Raw genomic sequence first — 22721 nt, 5'->3', positions numbered from 1 at the left:
ACTGGCATTGGAGAGGGAATTTTCAAGTGCTTGGTCGTCCTGTAGCACAACTAAAGCTCAGTATAATTCCACCTGAATCCGGCTTGGCTGACATAACCCCTGACTGCTGAAAATGGTTTTATGGATATGGAATATTAGAGCACGCTGTCTAGATACAGCTGGACTGAACAAAAAGCACATCATGGATTCTAGAAGCAGTCAATTATAGAGAGGCTCACTGGACTCCACTTTAGAGTCACAGTGGGTAAGAGACAGTACACAGGTATGGGTCAAGCACACACTGCTTTGGGTCATACATAAAGCCTTTTTTCTTGGAGTCCCTCAGTAGAGGGTTCCTACAAGGCAGTTAAGAAATATTGACAAGCTAAGCAGAGTGCTCCTTTGGCAGGTTGGGACTGGTAGGCTCTCTGGAAAGTGAAGTTGATCCTTGGTGTTTTTCACATTTGATTCATAATAATTTGGAACAACTATACCTATATTCAGGGTTCTTTTTTAAATAATATAAAATCTTTTGCCATCATCAATTGTTTTCCTGTAGCAGCAAAATAATTTTAATATAACTGTACAAAACAAAAGAATCTTTAATTATGCTCACTGAAAAATAATTTGGGACACAATACAATAGGTCTGAGATTCAAAACATTGATTCGAAATATTAATGACTGGAATCAAGTGCTGGAAACATAGACATGTAAAAACCAAATGCTTGAGTATGCATTGTTGGCAGAAACAAAACAATAATTGTCCTTTGACACAGGTGTGCTCTGTGTTCAGAGTTACAGACAGAACTCCGTGTCAGCACACAAACACACGCACAGACTTCCTTCTCCATATAAAGCCAGACCAGGGTCATCTGAGTCTAGACAATCATAAATTAAATCACTGACGACTACAAGACAATCAAAGCCAGATGATCTCTGGAGGGAAAAAAACTGACAGAATGAGAGAAGGCCAAAGGGAGACAAAGTGTTGGTTTATCTGCCATGTGCCAAACACATATTTCAGTGGTGCATAAGGTGAGCAAGGCCTCAGAATTCAGGTCCACATGATAAGACATAGGTGGTCTGGAGAAGTATAAAACCAACTGGCATGGTTCCAGGGGTTCCTGGACGATTGGTCACATAGACAGATTTTCTCAGAAGTAAAGATGGGCAGAGGTTCACCAATCTATTAAAAAAAAAAAAAAACTGCATGTTTACCTCAGTGTAAATTTACAAAGATTTTGATATCATTATCTACAGTATGAAGAATCTGAAGAAATCTAAAAATCAACACATGATGCCTGTGATCTTCAGGGCCTCAGGTGGAACTGCATTAAAAACAGGCAGAAACAGTGGAAAGCACTGCATGGGCCCAGAAATCATTGTCTGTGAACACAGTTCACCGTATCATCCAGAAATACCAGTTAAAGAGCTATTATGCAAACAAGAGGCCACATGTAAAAATGAAATGATGCCATCTTCCCAAAGCTCATTTAAAATGGACTGAAAGTGAAAAACTGTTTTGTGGCCAATTATGCTATGAGACTAACAATATGCTCCTAACCAGACAACATCTTTTTAGGGAAGGCCTTGCACCGTTCACCAAGTCAATGCTAAAAACTGCATCTACTTAGCATGGCTTCATAGTAGAAGAGGCCAGGTGCTGAAATGACCTGACTGCAGTCGAGACCTTCTACCAACATTTGGCACATCATGAAACAAAAAATACGACAAAGAAGACCCGGGACTGTTGAGCAGCTAGAATCTTATATCGGATAAGAATATGACAATATTCCCAGACTTTAACAGACTATTATGAAAAGAAGAAGGGACGCCACAGAGTGGTAAACATCGGCCTGTCCGAACTTTTTAGAGATGTGTTGCCATCATCAAATTCAAAATGAGCCAATATTTTTCTTTAAATGTTACATACTTCTCAATTTAAACATTTGGCATGTTTTCTATGTTCTATTTTGAATAAAATATGGGTTTAGTGTACAAACTGTTTTGGTATTGGGGTTCTACATGAGTGATAAGATAAGATTGATAAGATTCATGGTGTTTTCCTTTTTGAATGACTCACATTACAAGTCAGTTAACTTTTATGTATATTTTATTTATAGCCCCAAAAGCAGGTGTCTCACCCTAACATTTTTTTCTCTCATGTTCTTACTGTTTAGGGAATTCTCTATAACAAAATAAACAAAGCAACAAATTCGATTCAGTTCAATTTTATTTATATAGCGCCAAATCACAACAACAGTCACCTCTAGGAACTTTATGTTGTAAGGTAAAGACCCTACAATAATACAGAGAAAGCCCCAACAATCAGATAACCCCCTGTGAGCAAACTTTTAGTGATAATGAGAAGGAAAAACTGCCATTTAACAGGAAGAAACCTCCAGCAGAAACAGGCTCAGGGAGGGGCAGCTATCTGCCACGATTGGTTGGGGTGAGGGGAGGGAGACAGGACAAAAGACACACTGAAGAAGAGAGCCAGAGATGAATACAATATGCTAGCTGTTGTTCATAAATAAATAAATATCATAAATAAATAAATAAAATATTCCACATTACGTTCCTATTTTTTTTTCCTTTCCTTTTTGCATCTGTTAGTCCCTCTTGTAAACAGGCATATCCTGGCCATTTTAACTTGTAAATCTAGATTCAGCTTGGTACAGTACTACACAGTTCTGGAATAAGCAATACACAATTTGAAATAACTACACAGAGCCAAACGTTGTGTTTGTTTTGACAAATATACACAAAGCTTTTGTGTAGTAAAATTTTGCACAGTAGAACAACAGCAGCTGGTGAATATAATTTGTGCAGCACATTTGTTTCCTCTTAATACACAATTTGACACACTTAGTAAACAGTTATGATTTAAAGACACCAACTCATTATCTAGCATTATATTTGTTAGTATGGTCTACAAGCAGACAGACACTAATGCACATAAAATTAGGACTCATATAAAACATTGTGCTTATAGTGCTAAATTAGGTTTCATTGAATTTGGTTCCTAGAATGAGATCCTCATTAGCTGGACTGATTCCCTTTAAATCAAACTGGATGATAGCCCTTTGTGATCCTCTGCCATACTGTTCCTAAAAAATCCAATGTGAATGAAACATAGCTCATTGTTGAAGCTCACAGACGAATACCTATGATCCACAGTGCTTTTATTATCAGTGCCACATTTTGGCCAAGTGCTAGGGGTGAGCTGGATGATCAAACAGTAATGTGATGGCTCATATAGCTGCCGGCACAACGAGCCAAACAGATTTATCAGGCTTCTGGACTCACAGTGGTACTGCCCACCAGCAACTTCAGCCATGTATTTTGCGCTAATTAGCATGACAAAGGGCGTTTCAGTGAGCCACTAAATCCTAAGCATGCAAAGCTTGCAATGCTGACAACACTCAAGTCATCCTTGAAGAAAAGATTTGCTCACCCTGTGAGCACAAAAAACAGAGAAATTCTTATTCACCTTTAACTAACCCTACTGGACTTTAAATAACCCTACATTCCTTCCCCCATCCCACCCCCACCCAATCTAAATCTAAACTTAGTAATCCACATTTAGTAAATTTAACAATCCACATTTAGCACATAGTACATACACAGTGTGACTCTATAGTAGACTTTATTTGTTTTGCCAAGAGAAGCTCTATGAACTTTCTATAGGATATTTTAATTTGTATATATGTATTATGTAAAAATGCTAGAGCTGACAGATGAAAGAAATGAGAAGGAAAAAAGTGGGAAAATTAAGAGAAAAGGTAAGAATAAGGGTCAAAGCAAAAATAAAGCACAATGGGTCATTAACTGCTGCATCTGTAACAAAACAGTCAAAAGACAAGGAGCACCTGAAAGAAAAAAAAGCATAAAAAAGAAATAAACACATGATCTTCCTGTGTCTGTCCTTGTGTGAGTGAGTGAGTGCATGAATGAGTGCGTACTTAATAACGAGGGGTTAAAGCCTCCTCCCAGGAGCCAGAGGCAGACAGAGAAAGGGACAGGAGACTCAGGCTGTCCACAGCCCTCCAAGAGCACTGAACACCCAAAACCACATGTCCCAATGATAACAACGTGCCCATCCCAACAGAAGGAACAGGGAGACCCCAGAAGGGGTGCCTTTGGCCAAAGGGCAAGAGCCCCGAAGGACCAGAGGCGGTAGGTTGCGACACTAAAGATCAGGAGGTAGAGAACTACCCTCAGAAGAGAGAGAGATAGCTCCAAGTGGCACCGTAGGGACATCAATACTCCATGCCCCAACACAGGGCGGGGAAAAGTGGCAGTGACAGCGTCCCGGAGCACTGCCGCACCCAAGGTCAGCATCCACCCTCCCAACTGCAAAGGGTAGTCTAGAACCCCAACACCAGTCACCCACTCAGTCAACAACAGACAATAAAACAACCAAAAAGTACAAGACCAGCATGTGCCACTGCAAGCACCCCAAGCCCTAAAAGTCAAAACCACAAGACAGTACCCACTTAAACCCCCCACTACCAATAACCACGGCATACTCACAGACACCACAAAATGGCAGCCACAACCCACCTCCCCAAGAAGCCCCTAGATGTCTGCCACTCCTGTGTCCACTCCTAGCCAACTGCAAGGCACACTGGGAGATGAGACCACAGCCGACCACCCCCATTAAGTAATGGAATTGATAGTTTTTTGTTAGGCGGCAGACATTCTTTCCAGACCAAATTTATCGTTAACGAAAATGAAAAAAATAACGAAAACAGAAATAGGAAAAAGCTTTTTGTTAACTTAAATAAACAAAGGTAATTAAGAGCCTTGTGGATTGATATGAATTCACTATTTCAGCATTCATTCTGCCAAAGTATCCTGAATCAGTACCTAAGTCCAAGAGCCCAATCCTAGTTGTGCTAGACGTGTCCCATCACCTCTGTCGCTGTCGTCAGCCTCTGTCCTGCTGCCTCTGTCACTGTCGGCCCCCTGAGCATCTCCGTTGTCACCGACCCCTATAGGGTCATCTCCGACATCAGCCTCTGCGACCTGAGGGTCTTCATCTCCTTAACTGACATTGACCATCAGAGGGCTTTCACTCCTGGTCTCCCGGCCTGCCTCCAGAGCTCCTTCAGCTTCATAGCTGACCACTTTTCCGGCCTCCAGAGGTCCTCCATATTTGCTGCCGGCAGGCCAGTCCTCAGAACTGTGTTGCAGCCTGGTTCTGTGGCCTGAAAATCCCATTAAATATACTCCTAAACCTTGTGGAAAGCCTTCCCAGAAGAGTGGAAGCTGTTATAGCATATCAGAATCAGAATCAGAATCAGAAGGTTTTTATTGCCATATGGGTGAACAGGTTCACAGCATTAGGAAATTGCTGCGGTACTTCGTGCTTACAGAAAGAAACAAATAAGTATAAAAACTATAAGACAATATACAAGTATACAAATTGCAAATATACAGAGATATTAGAGCTATAACTATAGCACAATATTACAAAATTACAAAATATACAGTGCAGAGACTAATTAAAAGATAGAAGAATGTAGACTATATTCCACTAATATGTACATCAGTGCAGTCAGACAGGTGCATAGACATAGGGTCATCAGCGTTTGTGGAGGGTGGTAGTAACAGTCTTAGGGTAATTGTTCATGAGTCCAACAGCAGAGGGGAAGAAACTGTTCTTATGGCGGGAGGTTCTGGTCCGTATGGACCGTAGCCTCCTGCCTGAGGGGAGAGGGTCAAAAAGTCTGTGCCCAGGGTGAGAGTGGTCGGCTGTGATCCGACCTGCACGCCCCAGTGTCCTGGAGGTGTACAGGTCCTGGAGAGATGGGAGGTTACAGCCAATCACCTTCTCAGCAGAGTGCACAACGCGCTGTAGTCTCTGTTTGTCCCTAGTGGTGGCTCCAGCGTACCACACAGTGATGGAGGAGGTGAGGATGGACTCAATGATGGCAGTATAGAACTGCACCATGGTCCTTGCTGGCAAGTTGAATTTCTTCAACTGCCGCAGGAAGTACATCCTCTGCTGGGCCTTTTTGATGACAGAGGTGATGGTGGGCTCCCACTTGAGGTCCTGGGTGATGGTAGTTCCCAGGAAGCGAGAAGAGTCCACTGTGGTGATGGGGGTGTCAGTCAGGATGATGGAGGGTAGAGGGGCTGTGTGCTTCCTAAAGTCCACTATAATCTCCACTGTCTTCTGGGCGTTCAGTACCAGGTTATTGTGGCTGCACCAGGACGCCAGACGTTTGACCTCCATCCTGTAGGCCGACTCGTCCCCGTCTGAGATAAGTCCGATGAGAGTCATGTCGTCTGCAAACTTAATAAGCTTGACAGACTGGTGGTCAGAGGTGCAGCAGTTGGTATACAGGGAGAAGAGCAGAGGAGAGAGGACACAGCCCTGAGGAGTGCCAGTGCTGATGGTCCGGGAGTCCGAGACATTCTTCCCCAGCCTCACGTGCTGCTTCCTGTTCGTCAGGAAGTCAGTGATCCACCTGCAGATGGGATCAGGCACGTTCATCTGGGACAGCTTTTCTTGGAGGAGATCAGGGATGATGGTGTTGAAGGCAGAGCTGAAGTCCACAAACAGGATCCTGGCGTAGGTTCCCTGGGAGTCCAGATGCTGTAGGATGAAGTGCAGAGTCAGGTTGATGGCGTCGTCCACAGACCTGTTGGCTCTGTAGGCAAACTGCAGGGGGTCCAGAAGGGGGGCTGTGAGGGACTTGAGGTGGGACAGCACCAGACGCTCAAATGACTTCATGACCACAGAAGTCAGTGCCACAGGTCTGTAGTCATTTAGTCCAGTGATCCTTGGCTTCTTGGGGACAGGAACAATGGTAGCGGTTTTAAAGCAGACAGGCACGTGGCAAGCCTCCAGTGAGGAGTTGAAGATGTTCGTGAACAATGGGGCAAGCTCGTTAGCACAGTGTCTCAGTGTGGCAGGTGAGACACCATCTGGACCTGGAGCTTTGCGAGCTTTGACACTCCTGAACTGCTTTAGCACCTGGTCCTCCTGAATACAAAAGACTGTGGGGGTGGGGGAGGAGGGGGACTCTGGGGTGGGAGTCCTTGATGATGTGGGCTTCTCTGAGGTGTGGGGAGTGGGGGAGGTTGGGGGGTGAATATTTGTGTTGGCTGTATTGTAGTTGGGACTGGTGGAGGTGTGAAGGCTGCTGAACTGACCATCAAAACGACAATAGAACTCGTTCAGTCTATTTGCAGTTTGTAGGTCGTCTGTGGAGTGGGGGGTTTTAGGCTTGTAGTTGGTAATCTGCCTAAAACCTTTCCATACAGAGGCCGCGTCGTTCTCTGAGATCTGCTGCTGTATATTCTCAGAGTGATGTGATCTAGCAGTGGCCACTTCCTTGCTAAACCTGTACTTGGCCTCTTTGTAGCAGTCTTTGTCCCCACTTTTAAAAGCCTCCCTCTTCTCTATCCACAGCTGCTTCAGTTTGGGAGTAAACCAGGGTTTGTCACTGTTATAACTCACCCTGGTGCGTGATGGCACAATGCTGTCCTCGCAGAAGTGGATATACGAGGTTACAGTGTCCGTGTAGTCATCCAGACTGTCACAGGCAGCCCTCATTGAGTCCCAGTCTGTAGTTTCGAAGCATGTGCGGAGCTCCTCCACAGCCTCACGGGTCCACTGCTTTGTTGTCCTCACCACAGGTTTTGAGAGCTTCAGCCTCTGTCTGTACGCGGGGATCAGGTGGATCATGTCGTGGTCAGAGAGGCCGAGTGCAGCGCGGGGCACTGCGTGATAAGCCCCGCTTATCGTGCTGTAGCAGTGGTCCAGTGTCTTCTCCTCTCTGGTCGGACATGTGATATATTGTTTATATTTGGGAAGTTCCTGTCTCAGGCTGGCTTTATTAAAGTCCCCAAGTACGATGATAAGAGAGTCCGGGTATGTCCGCTCCATGCACAGAATCTGCTCTGTGAGCGCGCACTGGGCCTCGTGCACGTCCGCGTCCGGCGGGATGTAAACAGCAGCCAGTATGAATGAAGCGAACTCCCGCGGAGAGTAAAACGGTTTACAGTGTATGAAAAGATATTCCAGTGAGGGAGAGCAGTGCTTAGCAATCACTGTCACATCCGTACACCAGCCACTGTTTATGTAGAAGCAGACTCCTCCACCTGTAGCCTTGCCGGAAAGCGCAGCTTGCCGGTCTGCGCGGAGGAGATGAAATCCCTCCAACTGGAGCGCGCAGTCCGGTATCTCCTCACACAGCCATGACTCCGTGAAGCATAACACACAGGATTTGGAAAAGTCTCTATTCATGCTCCTCATCAGTATCAGTTCGTCCATTTTGTTCCTAAGTGAACGCACGTTGGAGAGGAAAATCCCAGGTAAGGCTGTGCGTAATCCACGTCTCCTTAGCCTCACAAGCACGCCAGCGCGCTTCCCTCTCTTTCGGCGTCTCACTTTCTGGGCCAGAGTGTGTAATAAATCCGCCGCAGATGCGACAAAAACAGGAAATAAATCCGAAGGTGTTGTGGACCTAATGTTGAAAAGCTCTACTCTGGTGTAAGAATACCCAGAAGAGTGTCCAGACACAGAAATAACGCACAAAAACAAACAAAACAGAGCGCACCGAAGTACCAGGGCATCCATTCGCGGCGCCATCTTGGATCCATCTGTGTACATTTGCTAACTTTTATACATCACCATCCAGTGATGGTGAAAAACCTAATCCCCATATCCTGGTAGGACTCATTTCATATTTTTTTTGTCTTACCAGGAAGATAACTGTCATATATGGAAGCTTGATTCCGCCACTAAAAAAATAAAATACACCATCCGTAACTCAAAATTTTGAGTTATTAACTCAAAATTTCGAGTTACTGTCTCGAAATTTTGAGTTGTTTTCTCAAAATTTCGAGTTACACATCTCAAATTTTCATGTTAATAAGTCAAAATTTTGGCTTAGCGCAACCAATCAGGAAGCTGCGAGAAAGGTCATTTCCTTGTTACCTGGAAGCAGATGCTGCCAGCACATGCACATTCAAAATGGGGTAGCGACAGTATCAGTGAGATAGCAGTTTCTAGCAAACCTGAACAAATTATTGGCATGTTTTTGACCATCAAAGGTCAAAATGTCTTCTAGCAAAATACAGCTGCATAACAGGTAAGGAATCAATATTTTCATGTCGATCTGTTGGACAGCTGATAGCTTCAGCTTCCTGCTTCCAGTTAACAAGGAAATGATGTACGGATCACGGAGCTTCCTGATTGGCAGCGCAAAGTTGAAATTTTGAGTTATTAATTCGAAAATTTGAGATACATAACTCAAAATTTTGACTTATTAACTCGAAATTTCAGGTTATTTTCTAGAAATTGAGCTGTTTTCTCGAAATTTCAACTTAGTAACTCAAAATTTTGAGAAAACAACTTGAAATTTCGAGTTAATAACTTGAAATACTGAATTACAGATGGCGAATTAAAAAAAATTTTTTTTTAGTGGCGGAAACAAGCTTCCATAGTCACGTTTGTTGTTTTCTTATTGAATATTATTGTTTAGGACCAGAGATGGGAAGTAAGTACAAAAACATTTTACTTTTACTCCATACATTTTTATACAAATGTCTCTACTTTCTACTCCTTACGTTTTCAGAACAGGGTCGTTATTTTGGGTTTAACAGTTTTGACAGTAGTGTAAAGCCGCAGCTCAGCCCACCAGAGGACAGAGGCAGATAGAGACCCAGGAAACCAGGGCCCATCAAGAGTATTGAAGCCCCTTGGCTACACATTCCAACAGCAAGAATGATTAAAGAAAGTGCAATTTTTGGTAAGGAAATTGTGAAATAAGAGCTATTGCATACTGGCTACTTCTTCTGTTAAGAGACCAGAGATGGAAGGCTTGGCAGTCCTGGCAAAGCTGAAGATATGCAATTATGAAGAACTCATTGTGAGGTTTGGGGTCCTCCAGTTTACTGCTTTTGCTCTGGGGTTGATGACTTTGACACCTGAGAAAAAAATCTTGTTAACTTGATAGATTTAGGCCATTTTAGAATGTTAAACAAGAGCCTTGAATGTTCTAAATTTCAGGAGCTCTCCTTTAATATAAGATATATACCCACGTAGTGGGTTGAATCTTGGCAGATGTTCTTAAATGGCCTAATTTTTGTGTATTCAGGGATCTTCTTAAGTTAAAACCATGAGGGGAAAGGAAGTGCAGGTGGCAGGATTTTTTATAGCTGAACCTTTTATGAGTTCAGTGATTATATTGAAGCTTTAAATAGGTCACATGCTTTAAGTCTGCGTCCACAAAGAGAAAGAGTGTTCTCATTGTGTAGAAAGAATAGCAGACTTCGAGCATTATAGTAGGAAAAGCTGTACTGGGCCAGAGATGGCCAGGAGGTGCCACAAAGCATCTTTCTACATCTACTTCCATTACCTTATTGCAATATGTGCAATATGCTCTCTGTTTCTTTTCCCCATCACTACTTCAGCTGCAGCATTTTTTATCAGCTGAAGGCTTTTTCAGGGAGCTTTTAGGACAGCCTGATAATAATGAATTACAATAGCCTAGAAGTAATAAATGCATGAATTAGCTTTTCAGCATCACTTTAAGAAAGGATGTTTCTAATTTTAGGAATATTGCGCAAATGCAAAAGGGCAGTCCTACATTTTTGCTTAATATGCGCATTAAAGGACATATTCTGGTCAAAAATGACTCCAAGATTTCTCACAGTGTTATAGGAGGCCAAAGTAATGCCATCCAGAGTAAGTATCTGGTTTGACACCATTTGTGGGGCCGAGCACAAGAACTTCAGTTTGATCTAAATTCAGAAGCAGAAAATTAGAGGTCATCCAGGCGTTTATGTCTTTTAGACCTTCCTGCAATTCAACTAACTGATGTGTGTCATCTGGCTTCATGGACAGGTAAAGCTGAGTATCATCTGCGGGCTGAGGTACATCACGGTCTTGGCCACCGAGCTGTCATCGCTTCGGACGACGTCTCCATACCATCGAAGGCATGCTTCTCGCATCTTGTCGGTGATCCGTCTTCGGACGTCCTCGTTCATTGCATGGTCATGCAGTGTCAAGCCCAGGCTCCAGCGGAGCATCCTCATCTCCATTCTGTGCAGCGCTTGCTCATGTCGTGCGGTTGCAGGCCAGCATTCGCAACCGTAGAGGGCAATGGGGCGTACGATGGTCTTGTAGATCTTGCCCTTGAGGCGCTCAGGCATCTTGCGGTCGCAGAGTACGCTCGTCTCTTGGCGCCACTTGGCCCAGGCCGCACTGACTCGGGCGCGGACATCCGGGAGTGTGTCGCCATCACTGCTGAGGATGGATCCGAGGTACTTGAACTGCGTGGTATTCTTGAGGGGCACGCCATTGACGCTGATGGTCCCGTCGGTCTGCTCGCCAAACTCCATGTACTCAGTCTTCGCATATCGGAAACCTGAGAGATCTGTAAATACTGTGAGCAAAGCATAAAAAAATGCTATTTGATCTTTACTTTATTCTTTTTCAGATGTTTCTTGGAAAAAATAGTGTTGTGTACACCTATATTATTGCATGTATAATTTACATATATATATGTTTTATAATTGTAAGATGTGGGCAAACCACGAAAAAAAATTTTCATGGCAGTGGCGCAGTGGGTAGGCGCTCGCCTTGTAGCTAGAAGGTTGCACGTTCAAGCCCCTGTCCCTGCGCTGCGTTGTGTCCTTGGGCAAGACACTTAAACCACATTGCCTAACGGTAGCGCTGGTCTCTGGCTGCATGACCGCAGATGCTCGTCTCTGGATGAGTGATCTGGAACGATCATTTCGTTGTGTGCCTTGTGCGCACAATGAGTTGAATCTAACATGTAACAATCTAACAAAAATGGCTTGAATCAAGCATAATGACCATGTCGTTTCAGGGCTGTACGCTTACTTTATCAGGTGGCTGTCAGGTAAACAGGTTTTTTATGAAGGAAGACACCTGAAACATTTTAATTAAAAAAGTAAGACATTTAATGTATTAAAGAATCAGAAAAAATACACATACATGTGGGGACTCAGAAGAGACAGGCCTGTGTGTATGCTCTCTCTCTCTGAGCCCGTGTTCCTGTCTAACCAAAACATTTTTATACTGTCAGCCTCCTCTTATCTATAGGCTGGTAAAACCCTATCACCACCTCCTTGCAGTGCCGGCTGGATTCCAACCAACAGTGAAGGTCTTCAACGCCAGGTGGAGCGATGCATCGGTTGAAGTATTCACAGTCGCATCATGGATATGTCCGTTCAAGCTGCGGCAAGAACAGCTAGGGTGTCCCCCGGAGGCAACGCGCGTTGTCCTCGCCAAAACAGTGTGACAACTCAGCAAGAGATCCCTGCCCACAGGCGAGGCGGGCTAAAGAAGTCAGCCCAACTTCGAATCGGTACCATCAACATTGGCACAATGACCGGAAGAAGCCGAGAACTGGCCGCATTGCTCAAGAAGAAGCCGCGAACTGGCCGCATCACTCAAGAACCGGGCATCGACATCGCGTGTGTGCAAGAGACGAAGTGGAAAGGAGCGAAGGCCCGGGACATCGGTGAAGGCTTCAAGCTCTTCTACAACGCCGCCAACTCGGCTTGGAACGGCGTGGGAATTATCATCAGCGAGAAGCTCAAGGACAGTGTGGTCGAAGTGTGCCGAGCGTCGGACCGGCTCATGTCAATCATGATCGGGTGAAGTGGTTTTGCAAGCAATCTCCTGCTACACCCCACAGACCAACTGCACCGACGAGGAGAAAGACAAATTCTGGGAGAAGCTGGACGCTGTGATACAATCGATCAGACCCGAAGAACACCTGGTGATCAGTGGAGACCTCAATGTCCACGTCAGCTCCACGAGGGAAGGCTTTCATCAGTGCCATGGAGGCCAAGGCTACAGCGCCCGCAACGACAATGGTCAACGCATCCTGGAGTGTTCCGAAGCGCACAATCTCGCTATTGTCAATACCTTCTTCAGGAAAAGAGCGTCACACCTGATCACGTAAAGCAGCGGAGGAAGGTCAACCCAGATCAATTACCTACTCGTCCGGCATCAGGATCTCAAGCTCACCATAAATGCGGAAGTGATTCCTTTGGAATCAATTGAACCACAACATCGCCTCCTCGTCTTGGACAAGCGCCTCGACCTCAGCCAACACCGCAAGCCCCGCACGACCTTGGGATCGAGAATCAAGTGGTGGCGTTTACCGGAATGGAAACTACAACTCGCCAACGCCACCAGCAACTTCGAAGTGGACTTCGACCAGCCGGTCGATGCCATGTGGTCAGACATGGCAGTGCGGATTCACGGCGTGGCGGAGGAACTTATTGGACGAACGAAACCGGGCAGGAAATTTATCGACAAGCAAATTTGGTGGTGGAACCAAGAAGTGCAACAAGCGGTCAAGGAGAAGAAGGTGGCCAAGAAAGCATGGTTCATTTCCCTGGACCCTGCCGATCGCCAGCGATATCGGGCCCTCAAGTCGGCGGCGAAGCAAGCAGTCACGGTGGCCAAAGCCGCCCACTACCAGCGCCTCTACAATGAGTTGTATACTCCGGAAGGGGTGAACAAGATCTACCGACTAGCTAACTCCCGCCATCAGGCCACGATGGACATTGGCCAAGTCAAACACGTCAAGGACGAGCAACATCGAACACTCCGGGAGCCACGTAAAATCCTGCAGCGTTGGAACACCTACTTTGCCAAGATCTCCAACGAGGAATTTCTGCACCCTTCAATCGTTTCCGCCGATGCCATCCCTGGTCCCATCCCGCTGATCAGCACCGCCGAAGTCGAAGCTGCCACAAAGAAGACGACAAATGGTAAAGCGCCAGGACCTGACGACATTCCCGCGGAGGCATGGAAGCTGATGGGACGCCATGGTGCTGCATTCCTCGCCAGCCTTTTTAACCGTATCATCGAAAACGGAGTCACCCCCAAGGCCTGGTTGACCAGCACCACGGTGCCCATCTGGAAGGGCAAGGACGACATCCTGCAATGCTTCAATTATCGACCCACCCGCCTCCTTTGCCACGCCATGAAGATCTTTGAACAAGTCATCAATGCCCGCTTTCACAAGATCATCGAGACCACACCCAATCAATGCGGTTTCGTCAAAGGCCATGGAACAACAGACGCCATCCACGCGGCCAGGCTACTCGTCGAGCGCCACCGGGAAAAGAACCTGCCTATCCACATGGCGTTTCTGGACCTGGAGAAAGCCTTCGACCGAAGACCGCGAGAGTGTGCTTTGGGTAAAGTGTGTGAAAATTACACTGAAATATGTTGTTCAGTGATGTTACTAAGTAACGCGTCTGACCACTTTTTTCAGTAACGAGTAACCTAATGCATTACTATTTGCAATCCAGTAATCAGATTAAAGTAATTTACCCAAGTCACTGTTCATTACTATTTTTGTCATTTTCCTCATTAAAAAGATATATTTTTGCTTGCTTCTTGCGTCTCGGGGAGTGGCGTCTGGCCGATGTGACAGTTAAGTCCCGTTTTCAGCATGAGAACAATACAGTATTTCACAATCGCTAAAACACTAAACCTCATTCCCTCAATCAAATCCACAGTAGTCTAAATGAACTTCTCAAATCACACATTCTTCTCGCCAAAACGTGAACACAGTTCTGGCATTTAGCTACATCCGGTACAACTCAATCACTTTTTTTTTCCCGTAACAGTAAACACATTCTCAGTCACCAAACACACTTCACAGGTATGTTGCCGAATCTTAAACACACTCACAGTCACTGAACACATTGTTGCAAAATCGTAAACACTGGCAGCAGAATGCTAGCACAACTCCAACACCGCTGTCAGCTGTTACACACAGCAACTCACAATTGAACACACATTTGTCAAATGATGTGACCAGACCAACTGGGCAGTATAAAAGTTAATTTAGTGTGCAGGTGGCACATGTGCATCTACAATGGATAGAGACATAAAGAGAGGCAGAGGAGGAAGAGTGCGAGTGAGAGGTGTAAGACGAGGAGAAAGAGGACGAGGACCACTGAGAAAACAAACCATGTCCTCGTCCACGGGATGACCACAAGGGAAGCAGGACAAAGGGTCCAACCCAATCTGGGCAGATTATCTGTGGCAGCATCATCAGGACATTCACTGTTGTACAACAGTTGTACAACATTTGGCATACAGTATGCCACACTCCAAAGACCACATGCAGGTGGCAGGAGTGCCCTTTTCACACATCATGTGGGAGTCCCTGGCCAGTGGGCTGGCAATGTCACCCTCTGTGCAGCCATTGGTAACTGGGGCGATCCTCCACCATCATGATAACCTGAGGCCATGCGACACCGGACATCTCCTCACATTCCTGGTTGGTCTACAGGCTCGCATAGATGCATGTGAACAGGTGGATCAGCAAACAGTGCCTCCTGTAGACATCATAGTTTGAAACAATGTGAACTTTCACCGTGTCGTCCAGATACGCGAGTGGTTCGCAAACAACCAGCGCTACATCACCGTGTTCCATCCACCTTACAGCCCCTTCCTCAATCCACTAGAGGGGTTTTCTCTGCGTGGAGGTGGAAGGTGTATTCTTCCTACACTGGAGAGAATAAATTGAAGGCAATGAAACACGCATGTGATGATGTTATTGTAGAGTCCTGTCAAGGCTGGATTCGGCACACAAGGTGGGTTATCCCCTGTTGCCTGGCAGGGGAGCACATTACCTGTGACGTGGAGGAGGTCCTCTGGCCGGACCTTGCACACAGACATGAAGGTGCAGACTGAATATGTGTCCTGCAGTGCTGTGCTTTTCATTTGTTTTTTAATTTTTATTTCTTTTTTGTCTACATTCAGCATTGTCATGTCACTCTGACTATGGCAGTGTTTTGTGTTCATACTTGAAATAAACATTTTCTGTTGACATGCCCTGGCTGCTGTGTCTTAAATTATTTGATGTCGTGTGTAACAGATGGTCTGTGTAAATAGATTTATTACTTGCTGTGTATGTGACTTGACCACAGCGTTTGGTGTTGCACACAGAACACTGTTTTTTGCAGTAATTATTTGATTTTGACAGGAAAGTATTGGATTTGGGGCATTAGCTTGAGTTTTTAGATTTGTGTATAAGGTTTTGGGAAAATGGGTGGTGGACTCAGTAAATGTGAGTTAGCAGTTCAGAAATACTGTAATAGCACACAGCGACACAAACAAACAATGGAGGGAGGAGAGAGATGTGTGTTTTCTAGCTGAAATACAGGCACTATTGTGTTTGTGTCAGCTAAAGATGCCAATATCAGGGTTAGTTGTGCACTCTGTGCTGGCGACAAAGTGCTGTCTAGCTCCAAAAACACAGGTTTAAAGAAACATTTGGAGTCACAGCACGGCACAGTCACACTTACAGAGCGAGTCCCACCAGGTGGTGAAGCAGCTACGGCTAATGCAGGAGGCCCCCCAGCACCCAAACAACAAAAGCTGGACTTCGGTACTAAACCAGTAAGTGGGGGAGAGCTGAAGAAGTTGGTTGGACAGTATGTAGTAGAGGAAATGCTGCCCTTAAACACGGCTGACTCACCTTCGTTTCATGGTTGTCATTGCTTATATCAGTAAATAGAGTGCAGTCAGCATGATTTATGAAGGGCTTATATATAAAATGATGAAATAACCTGTTTTTCAAGAATCTTTAGGAGTCTGTGTTTTTATACCTACATTATAATCAATTCGGCCCTTTTGGCCACTTTAAATATCTTCATAGAACTGTGAGGTTATATTTATTGTGATTTCTGCAGCCTTCTGAGCCAGATTTCTGTTTAAAAAAAACATCTTTAATGTCAATGACAGTTTTTACCTTGATAAAAAAAAGTGAATATATAAAAGTCCATCCATCCATCCATTCTCTTCTGCTTACCCTGTTCACGGTCGTGGGGGGGCTGGAGCCTATCCCAGATGTCATAGGGCAAGAGGCAGGGTACACCTTCTACAGGTCACCAGCCTGTCGCAGGGCCAACACAGAAAGACAGACAACCATCCACGCTCACATTCACATTTATATATAAAAGTCACTTTGCCAAAAACTGATAGAAATGCTATTTCTCGCTCAAAACTTGAGAGATATATTTGACACATGTTTGACAGATTATAGTTCAACAAGTCATTCACAGCCGTTTAAATACAAACGATCACTTTTTGGCACAACACCGGCAGCTGTTGAATGTAACTAATAATGTAACTTGTAATCTAACTTAGTTACTTCTGGAATTAAGCAATCAGTAAAGTAAGTTACTTTTTAAAGTAGTAATCAGTAATAAGTAATGAGATAATTTTTCAAGGTAACTATGCCATCACTGATGTTGCTATCTAGGAAAATCAAGCTACACATTATACATCCTTGTGGTCCAGAACAGGAACAGGAAGTGATACAGTACCACAGTGACAGCCAACACCAAGTAATAGCGCCAGAGTACGAACAGAACACAGGTCCTGACCATCAATTATTCCCCTAGCAAATTGATAAGACAGAACTATTAACTTAAGTGGGAAGCAAAAAGCAAAAAAGTTAAAATAGGTTGGTGAACATCCGAATGACCTTTTTAACCAAAATCTCAGCACTATTGTTAATTCAACACAAAAATACATGTTATGCTCGAAACTGTTGACACTGGATTTTAATGCAAGAATAGAGATAGTGACGATGAATCTGCTGCCAAAATTTTTCAGTTTTCAAAACTTTTCATAACTCTACCCATCAGGCTCGAGCTCGACCAAGGATAAAATTGAAACTTCAAGTTGACAAAGAGCATGGAGGTTTAGCCCTTCCTAAGCTAAACAAGTATTATTATGCTTCTCAATTGACATATATAATTTGCTGGAGCTCCCCAGAATTAGATTCTTGGAAATAAAGTGAGCTGAGCCAGAGACAGCGCCAACCACAAACACAACTAAGAGGAAAAATTGTTACAGACAGAAATAGGAGTCGCATTGCAGAACATACGTTGCTAACGTTTTCTCTGTAGAGCTGTGTCCAAATTCAGGGGAATCCTACTTTGTCTCAGAAGCAGGCCATTCACCATACACAAATTTGTACGCACAGGGTACAACCCTGGGCAGGTCCCTGTTGACCATCCGTTCTGGATATGGTGGATCACTTTCTGCAGGAGTGGCTCTTTTGCCGTCTCCTGCACAATCCGCTGCAACGTGACATCTGATGCTGGGAGAGAAGCATGTTCACGTGTGTTTCAGCATCATCAGTCACCGGGCTGAGCTGCACGTCTCTACTTGGTACTCGTGCTTGTGACAAAGTGTCTGCCAGTACAATGTGTTTTCCTAGTGTGAGGTCAAAATCACAACGCTGCAATACCATCATCATGCGCTGAATTCTGGGTGACATGTCATTGAGGTTCTTTTTCCTGATTGATATGAGTGGTTTGCGATCAGTCTCTGCTGCAAAGGCTGGCAGTCCATACACATAACTGTGAAACATCTCACACCCAAATACTAAGCCCAAGGTCTCTTTTTCTATTTGAGCATATTGTTGCTCAGTTTCCGTCATTGATCTAGATGCATAAGCTACTGGCTGCAATTTGTCTGTATGCATTTGGAGCAGGGCAGCTCCCAAGCCATCTTTTGAGGCATCTGTGGAGATTTTTGTAGGTTTTAATGGGTCAAAGAATGTGAGTATTGGCTCAGTAGTTACAGTTTCCTTTCACTTTTTCCACTCTCTCATGTCGTGCAGTCCACTCAGACACTGTTGTGATGTAGCAACTTTCTCAAGCATGCGGTATTGGCGGCATGATTAGGAATGAACTTACCCAGGAAGTTGATCATTCTCATGGCTCGCAAGACACATTTTTGTGAGTCATCTCTGTGACACCAAAGAGACACTTGTCCCCATTTAGTTTTAATCCGTTTCTCCAGTCTTTCATTATGTTGTTATTGTGTTGTTCCTCACACAATCAAGTCATCTATATAGACTCTGGTGCCATCAAGACCCTCTATTATGGACTCCATTGCTCTGTAGAACATCTTTGGGGCTGACTTGATGCCAAATGCAGCCTCAGGAAACAGTAACATCAAAATGGTGTGTTAAATGTTGTGTATCCTGTATTCTTCTTGAAAACATGTGATAGAGTTGATCCAGTCTGTGGGTCCTTCCACTCGCTCAAAGACATCCATTTGAGTCATCCTTTCCAGCTCTCTTTTCAAGCCAACTCAGAGTGGTGCAGGCACTCTCCTTGGGGCATGCACTACAGGCTTGGCATGATCTGAATTTTGTAAGTGTAAGGTAATATCCCGTGTACTCTGAAGACAGAAGTAAACTTATCCACTATGTCTGTGGTCCCCTCACACTGGTGGTGACCTTTGCCTTGTTTGACTATTTTCATGTTGTCAGTGTTTATCTGATAGATCTTATAGGTCCTAGACTAGACCTAGGTCTTCAGATGCTTTGCCTCCTAAAAGTGACTCATGTCCATGAGTCTGCATCCACCTTTTGTTTGTATTGGCTGATTATTATTATAAGCCTTCAGGGATGTGACTTTTTCTGTAAATTTTCTAGGCTTCTCTGTCAGTGCCTTGAAAAACCTGTCTTTGTTTTTAGGTTGAGCAAACACAAAAGTGTTGAAAATTTCTATTGCTTCTGGGCCAGCGACAGTGAACAGCACGGCAATTTTTCTTTCTTCTGCTCATTGATCAACTCTGACTGCGACCATGTACAGCTGAAAATCCTGTTTGAAAGTCCTCCAACTCACATCTACATTTCCAGTAAGTTTCAAGGGCCCTGGTGGCTTTACTGCATCCATTTCGCTGTGTTGCTTCCCTTTCTTGACCCCACTCCTGGTACCGTGTAATGTTCTTTTTTATATTTAATAAAACGTCAAATAGAACTTTATGCTAGATTCAGCAAGCTGTTTATTCTTTTGCTCACACAGGGTCACTCACAGGTACACCAATCACACTCGTATTTTGATCATGTGTAAATTTACAACCATTCTAGGACACTATTTCTCAAAGTATTGAGAACATTATGGGCTACACCAGTGATTCCCAAACTCAAGAGTACTGTGGCCCATGGGCCCCCCCTCCCCCCGGTCGTCCGACAGCACCAGCCTGTGAAATTTTCACTCTCATCAAAATACAAGAGAAAGTGATGGATTTCCTTGAAAATCTGATTGAAAAAACATAAACAACACAGGCTGTTGGCTATAGTATTGCCAATACTATGCAGTCATATGTAAAGTGCTAAAACCAATACGTGTCCCACTCACCACTGTGACACAAACTTCAATATGAGAGCAGTAAATTTAGATTTAGGCAGTGAATAATATCATAAAACTAACCACCTCTACTACCAATTTTACTTCACTTTTTATATAAGTAAATACATTTATATAAAAAGTGAACTATGCCTACTTGTGAGTCACTTCAAACTGAATTTTTGTTATTATCGTGGGCCCCTGCAGTGCCGGTGGGCTGTGGCCCACACTTTGGGGACCACTGGTCTACAACATTCCCAAAGATCCCAGGATTTCCCTTCTGGGACTGTTACCTGGAGCAGTAATTCCAAAAGAGGACATCTTTTTGTCAGTCTCATGCAAAAAGGTCATCACAAAAATCTGGCGAAAATCTGACCCGCCTTGGATACAGTGGCAAGAAATTGTTGAGGAAATACATGATATGGAAAAACTGACTCATGGTCTACGAATAAAAGGACATATATACAACAAGCGCCGAATGAAATGACTCGCTTACATACTAAAGGAAGAATAAAGAACTCTGTTATTAAGAGATTTGTTATTACAAAACTGGTCAGTACCCCTTGTTTTATGTTACAATTTTTTGTTCTTTGTATATATTTTTGTTGGATTAAAATAAAGCTACTAAATAAATGCGAAAAAAAACACTGACTCTTCCCTGTGTGCTGTTTTAGAGTTGGCTCATATTCTAAAAACTCAGCACTATGTACCTGAGCCTGCCAATTCTAAAATTGAATGTTTTGTTTCTGATCCAGCACAATAAAAGTGAGTGTTGTGTCTCTGCGCCATCCAATCCAGAGACTGTACTCCGATTTGCTGAGCCCAAAACCAAGACTGTATTTTCTGTTTCTGAGCAGGCTACCAACAAAGTTTCATGTTAATTTTTCTGACAGCCAACAAAGACATTTCATGGTGTATTTCTGGGCCAACAAGTAATAAATCTTATAGTGTTACAAAGCTGAAAAAAAGTTTCATGTTGTGTTTCTGAGCTGGCTAATGTTAATTTCATGTGTGAACTATGCCTACTTATGAGTAATTTCATGTGGTGTTTCTGGGCCAGCAAGTGAAACTGTGTATGGAGTTCTGTGTCTGCAAAATTAAGAAACACGTTTCCTGTTAAGAGACGTTTTGTTGTGTGTCTCGGCCAGCCACTCCTGACTTCCTCATGCATTATCAAAGTTTTTTGGCACCCTATCATATGCTTTCTCTAGATCCACAAAAGCACAGTGCAAATCTTTCTGACCTTCTGTGACCTTCTGAACATCTGCAGTATGAAGCCATACTGCTGCTTGCTGATCGTAACCTCTCTTCTTAACTTAAGTTCCACAGCTTCAGAGTATGGCTCATCAGCTTGATCCCTCTGTAATTACTACAGCTCTACACATCACCCTTGTTCTTGAAAGATAATTTACATGCAAAGTTGCTCTACTACAAACCCTCTATAAAGAAATCTATTTGTTTGTGCTAATAAGAAGAAGACAACCAGATATTCTCAAACATCTCCAAGTATACTGTTTTATCCATCCATTCATTCTCTTCTACTTATCCTGTTCAGGGTTGCTTGGGGACTGGAGCCTATCCCAGCTGACATAGGGCGAGAGGCAGGGTACACCCTGTACAGGTCACCAACCTGTCGCAGGGCTAACACAAAAAGACAGACAACCATTCACACCTATGGGCAATTTAGAGTGACCAATTAACCTAACCCCCGTAACTGCATGTCTTTGGACTGTGGGAGGAAACTGGAGTAACCAGAGGAAACCCACGAAGACACGGGGAGAACATGCAAACTCCACACAGAGAGAGGTCCGTGCCAAGGTGGAATCGAACCCAGACCTTCTAGATGTCATTCTTGCTGTGAGGCAGTAGTGCTAACCACCATGCCACCGTGCTGCCCGTATACTGTTTTATATACAAATTCCAAAGACTTGCAAACTTTGCAGTGTATTGTTGTGTAATGAAGGATTTCCATATAGTATTCTTTGTGAGTGAGTGAGTGAATGAGTGAGTGAGTGAGTGAGTGACACTTATTGGTACTCACCCACAGTATCACATGGCTCATCTTTATGAACACAGAAATCTGTTCTGAAAGAAAATAAAAGAGATTACAAAACTTGAAATTAGACAAATATTCAAGTTGAATCCACTTACACTTAATACAGGTTATGCTAGAAAAGAACTATACTAAAGTGGGTTGAAATCAAATGAAACTAAATGGGTTTATAGTTAACATAAAATTGGTGTTCAGTGCCTGACTCTGGTATAACTCACAGACATGCAGCTTAAAGCAGATAACCCGTAAGCTGGAGAGGGAATGGCGTCTCACTAATTTAGAAGGTCTTCATTTTGCCTGGAAAAATAGTTTGTTGCACTATAAAAAAAGCCCTGCGGACATCTCACTATTGATCACTGATCGAAGAAAATAAGAACAACCCCAGGTTTCTTTTCAGCACTGTAGCCAAGCTGACAAAGAGTCAGAGCTCTGTTGAGCCGAGAATTCTTTTTACTTTAACTAGTAATGACTTCATGAATTTCTTCACAAAAAAAATTTTTAACCAT

The 22721-nt window shown here is 43.9% G+C and overlaps 1 protein-coding gene across 1 annotated transcript in view; it reads right to left on the bottom strand.

Moving 5' to 3' along the window:
- The window catches only part of adamts17 (ADAM metallopeptidase with thrombospondin type 1 motif, 17), a 182014-nt gene that overhangs the window by 93554 nt on the left and 65739 nt on the right, over nucleotides 1-22721 (bottom strand). Inside the window, exon 7 of the mRNA XM_030724178.1 lies at nucleotides 22204-22247. Coding sequence (XP_030580038.1) covers nucleotides 22204-22247 — 44 coding nt within the window. The remainder of the gene's footprint in view (nucleotides 1-22203; nucleotides 22248-22721) is intronic.

The sequence above is a fragment of the Archocentrus centrarchus genome, unplaced genomic scaffold (genome assembly GCF_007364275.1).
Source record: "Archocentrus centrarchus isolate MPI-CPG fArcCen1 unplaced genomic scaffold, fArcCen1 scaffold_32_ctg1, whole genome shotgun sequence".
Classification (NCBI taxonomy): Eukaryota; Metazoa; Chordata; class Actinopteri; order Cichliformes; family Cichlidae; genus Archocentrus; species Archocentrus centrarchus.
The sequence above is the reverse complement of the archived record's forward strand: the minus strand, read 5'-3'. Positions and strand labels throughout refer to the sequence as shown.